Source organism: Psammomys obesus, unplaced genomic scaffold, assembly GCF_907164565.1.
Source record: "Psammomys obesus unplaced genomic scaffold, mPsaObe1.curated_primary_1811, whole genome shotgun sequence".
Taxonomy (NCBI): Eukaryota; Metazoa; Chordata; class Mammalia; order Rodentia; family Muridae; genus Psammomys; species Psammomys obesus.
The window spans coordinates 149,957-154,969 of NW_026586173.1; the positions used below are offsets into that span (position 1 = coordinate 149,957).

General features: G+C 38.7%; 1 protein-coding gene across 1 annotated transcript; it reads left to right on the forward strand.

Annotated features, from left to right (window-relative positions):
- The first annotated feature begins 2,046 nt into the window (after positions 1-2,046).
- Positions 2,047-3,748, forward strand: LOC129672040 (acrosomal protein SP-10-like). The gene is made up of 3 exons (XM_055601245.1): positions 2,047-2,116; positions 2,343-2,468; positions 3,603-3,748. Exons 1-3 carry the CDS (start codon positions 2,047-2,049, stop codon positions 3,746-3,748), a joined length of 342 nt encoding a protein of 113 aa, XP_055457220.1.
- The last annotated feature ends 1,265 nt before the right edge of the window (positions 3,749-5,013 follow it).

The window sequence follows — 5,013 nt, forward strand, 5'->3', positions numbered from 1 at the left end:
TATATTATATTATATTATATTATATTATATTATATTATATTATATTAATTGTATTTATTATATTATATCATATCATATTATACTATATTATACTATACTATATTATATTATACTACACTAAACTATACTATATGATATTTTATTATACTAGACTATGTTATATTATATACACTATACTATATGATATGATATGATGATATTATTAGTTATATTATATTATTAGTTATATTGTTATGTTATATTATGTTGTTATGTTATATTATATTATATAAGACACATATGCTATTAGAAATGTAAGTTTCATGGTGAGCTTCTACTGTTTATTGATGACATCATCTAGCGATTTCTGTACGTCATCAAAACTATCATGAGCAGGCAATTAGATGGGCCCTTTCCATAAGCATGGCAGCCTTGAGCAAGGAAAGTATCAGCCAAGTAGCCCTCTTGCCAGCGATTGACCACTCTTTCATAGCAGCCTTGTTGTTTGGGACTCTCTACAGTCACTACAGATGACCACTACAGCCACAATTGGAGATGTACCCAGGCAGCTTAGATAGCTTTACAAAGCAGAATGGACTTCATATAACCCTTTGTACATAGCTGATATTTGCACCCCAGCCAGACAAGGAGCACTTCCCCAGGTGTCCCAGCAGAAGTCCTCTGTTTTGGTATTGAATGCTCCAATCCCTTGTTTGGTGTTATGAATGGTAATAACATGGTCCTTCCTTCAGATTAGGAATGTGCAAACACCCTTGTCACATACACTTCTGTCTAGATATGAGGTTGCTGTGTTCCCTTTTCTAGGAACCAGGAGGCACATTCTTGTGCAGCCCTCTAGTGCTGCATTTCAGGTTCATTAAAAGCCTTCTTCCTCTTCTGATGGGAATGTAAACTTGTACAACCACTTCGCAAATCAATCAGGTGTTTTCTCAGACAATTAGGAATAGTGCTATCTCAAGATCCAGCTAAACCACTCCTAAATATGCTCAAGTATACGACAAGGACATTTTCTCAACCATGTTCATAGCAGTTTTATTTGTAATATCCAGAATCTGGAAACAACTAAGGCGTCCCTCAACTGGGGAATGGATATAGAAATTGTGGTGCATTTACACAGTGGAATACTGCTCAGCAATTAAAAAGAAGGAAATCATGAAATTTGCAGATAAATGGTGGGAACTAGAAAAGATCATCCTGAGTGAGGTGTCCTGGAAGCAGAAAGGCACACACCTAGATACTCACTTATAAGTAGGTAATAGACATATAAAATAGTATAATCATACTAAAATCCATACACCTAAAGAAGATAAGCAAGAAGGAGGAGTCTGGATAAGATGATTAGTCGTCATTCAGAAAGGCAAATGAGGTAGACATCGGAAGCCCATGGCAGTTTAGTGTCCAAGTGGGTCCCTAGTAAGGGGAACAGGGGCTGTCTCTGACATGAACTCAGTGGTTGGCTCTTTGATCACCTCCCCCTGAATGGTAGGCAGCCTTACCAGGCCACAGAGGAAGACTATGAAAAACAGTACTGATGAGACCTGATAGGCTAAGGTAAGATGGAAGGGGAGGATGTGTGCCCCTACCAGTGAACTGGGTAAGGGGCATGAGAGGAGATGAGGGAGAGAAGGAGGGCGGGATTGGGAGGGTGGGGGCTACAGCTGGAATACAAAATGAGTAAATTGTAATAAATAAAAAGTTATATATGTATATTTTTAAAAAGCCTTCTTCCAAATGCTTTTCTTTGCCTAGATGCTGGTAGCATAAAGAGAAGAGTAGAAACAAGAGGCCACTATGTAGCTGATGATAAGATGACCTGGTAGGTCATGTATCTTTAGCGCCACCTGAAGCAAGAAAATATGAGAGAGGAATAAAAAAATAAATAAGTCAAGAAGAGGAATTTGGTATGTTGCCAGTGTGGGAGCAGCTTACTTTGAAACCTGCTTCTGGGCTGTCTCATACCCACTGACTAGATTATAAATTCACTGGAGGCTGGTCTTTTCTGTGAGCCATTTCTGATCATCAGCTGTCTGGCACTAATAGCCTGCTATGAGAATCTGCTCAGGAGAAATGGAAAACCTACTGAAGCTATGTCTCTTTCTTCTCTGCTTTGAAACTGGTAAGTATTGTCTGCAGTTTGTTTTTATCTGCTGTAGGGACAAAAGTAAATCAGCTCTTATCCCACCCTGCTTTGTCCATGGTGTTTGGACATGCTGCTGAGTGGATCATACCTGTTAGGCAAAACAATGGGTTAGCTGAGCTATCCAGAGGGTTAGTGGCCTGTGATTTTATTGGGAAGGGACGGTGTGGCATCTGTCTCCTCTAAGCACTCTTTATTTTTGCAGCTTTCACTGTACAGTGTATACTTTGTCCGAATTACAAAGATGGGGAGTGTGTTCATGGGGTTCGGACATGTACTACACAACCTGGTGAAGCTTGCATGATCCGCAGATCGTGGGGAGAAGGTGGAAGTAAGTATGTGTCCTGTGTTCTGGAGAATGTGTTTCTCCTTCAGGATTCCAAGCACCATCTCTAAGATACAGTGCTTAAAGAAACAAAGTCAACTGATATCCATTTATTATACAGGACCAAGTGCTGTCATCAACATTATGACAATCTAACACTAAGGCATGTATTGAGAAAACAGGGCTTCTCTCCATCATTGCATTGTTACAGTCATCAGTTTTCTGATCCTCAATAGCTCTGCTATTTATAGTCTGTCTTAGTTACTATTCCATTGCCATTTAAAAACACCATAGCCAAGACAACTTATCAAGAAATTAATTTGGTGTTGGTACAAGGTTCCAGAGAGGTAAGGTACTTAACTATCATGGGGGGAAACATGATAGCAGGAAGGCAGGCATGGTGCTGGGGTCCTAGCTGAAAGCTTACAGCCTGTGACACACAATGAAGCAAAAAGAGAGAAGGGTGAGAGATGATGAGAATGGCATTGGCTTTTGAAACCCCAAACCCCACTCCCAGTGACACACATCATCCAAGAGGTCCACAGCTTCTAATCCTTCCCAAACAGTTAGCCAGTTAGGGGACCAAGCATTCAAATATTCAGGGTTATGAGGGCTATTCTCATGCAAGCCACCACATGGCCAAAGGCTATAAACTATCAAGTAGCTAAATATGTCATTTCTTACAATCTGTCCTGATGGCTTTTCTTTTCTATTTTTTTGTTGAACTTCAGTCTTAGTCTAGAGACACATTCTCTGGAAAAGTTTTCCTTATCTAAAGGACGCCTTGGTGTTTCTCAGACTTCCTGCTTCATCTACCTCCTGGCATATATTATACTCTATCCTTGGTATCAGTCCATATTGAGGGCCACTATAATACTGTTCTATATTAATATTCTATAATATTGTTAATGTTCTATAATATTGTTCTCCACTTGCTGTCTTGCTCACTATTGTGTCTGGATACCTACAGTACTGAATGAGCCCATTGTATCTATCTACTTGAGAGGGAGAGGATGATATGTTAGGTTCATCATCCAGAACCTAAAGTCTCAATGTAGCATTCTCAGACCAAATGTTCTTAGATATGAGATTGTATTCTGGCTCTCAAAATTTTATATATATTTCTTCCTTCTTCCACAGTTAGGAATCTACTAAGTGCTGAGTCCGGGTGCATGAAATCCTGCAAACTGGATGAAAAAATTTCTGGAACTTTAACAGTACATACATACTGCTGTGATTATGAAGATTTCTGCAATGACATCAAGTATCCAATTATGTTGCCTTAGTGTGAGCTAGTTTCAGTTGACCTTATCAGTCCTTTCCTTTTCTCCTGGTCTAAATTTTCTTCCCTTGAGTTTTATTTTTACTCTGTACTATAGATTTTTCTGGAAATCAGAATTGTGCAAGTCTCTGAACTGGAAGACAGACAGAAATTCCTTGCTCTTCTGAAGGAATATGTTATACTACAGCCTAATTACTATGCTTGGTATCCATTGGCCTTATCACCATGACAATTGCTGACCCTTGGCTTCTATCAATGCATTTATCAGTTCAGTAAGGGCTGCTAAAATAAATGAATAGCTTAAAAAGTAGATTGTCAGGAAAAGGATGAACAATCCCAGTATCTTTTGTGCAACACATGCTTTAGGAACTTAGTTAGAATTTTCATCACTGTGACTTATACTTCCAGGAAACAATTTAAAGGAGGAATGATTGTTTTGAATCCTGCTTTCAGCCTTTTACTGTCTTGCTCCATTACTACAGGCCTGTGGTGATGCTAAACTTCATGACAGCAGAAGGTTATGGCACACCAAAACTGTTCACCTGGTAGTGTCCAGAAAGTCAGACAGAGAGAGGACTAGGACAAAGTATGGATACCAATGAAGTACAGACAGTGGATTGCTCTTGCTAAGTAGGCCCCCAGTTGAAAAGAAAAACATCTGGATGATCTTGTTCCCATTATAGTCACTGCTACAATGTAGTAGTGCCAAGTTTCACCCAATTAAGAAAATCTTACCTATTGTTTTTCTTATATTGTTTTTGTTATATTGCTAGAAAATAAATCCACTATTTCCTCTTCTATGAAAGATGTTCCTTCTGAGCAAGTAGGGCATGAATAAAAAAATTGACTCACATCTATTTTGGGAAGGTAATATTTCATCATGCTGCCTTTGTATCATTAAGAGAGAATTCTGTCCGTCTTGGTGGCCTTTCTGAATGACAATTGAGCATTTTACCAAGGGTCCTTCTTCTTGATTAGCTTCCTTAGGCAAACAGATTTTAGTATGATTATCCCATATTATATGTCTAATGTCCGCTTATAAGTAAGTATATACCATGTGTGAGTTTCTGCTTCTGGAATACCTCATTCAAGATGATCTTTTCTAAATCCCACAATTTGCCTGCAAATTTCATGATTTCCTTGTTTATAATTGCTGAGTAGTATACCATTGTGTAAATGTACCACAATTTCTGTATACATTCCTCAACTGAGGGGCATCTGGGTTGTTTCCAGCTTCTGGCTATTCCAAATAAAGCTGCTATGAACATG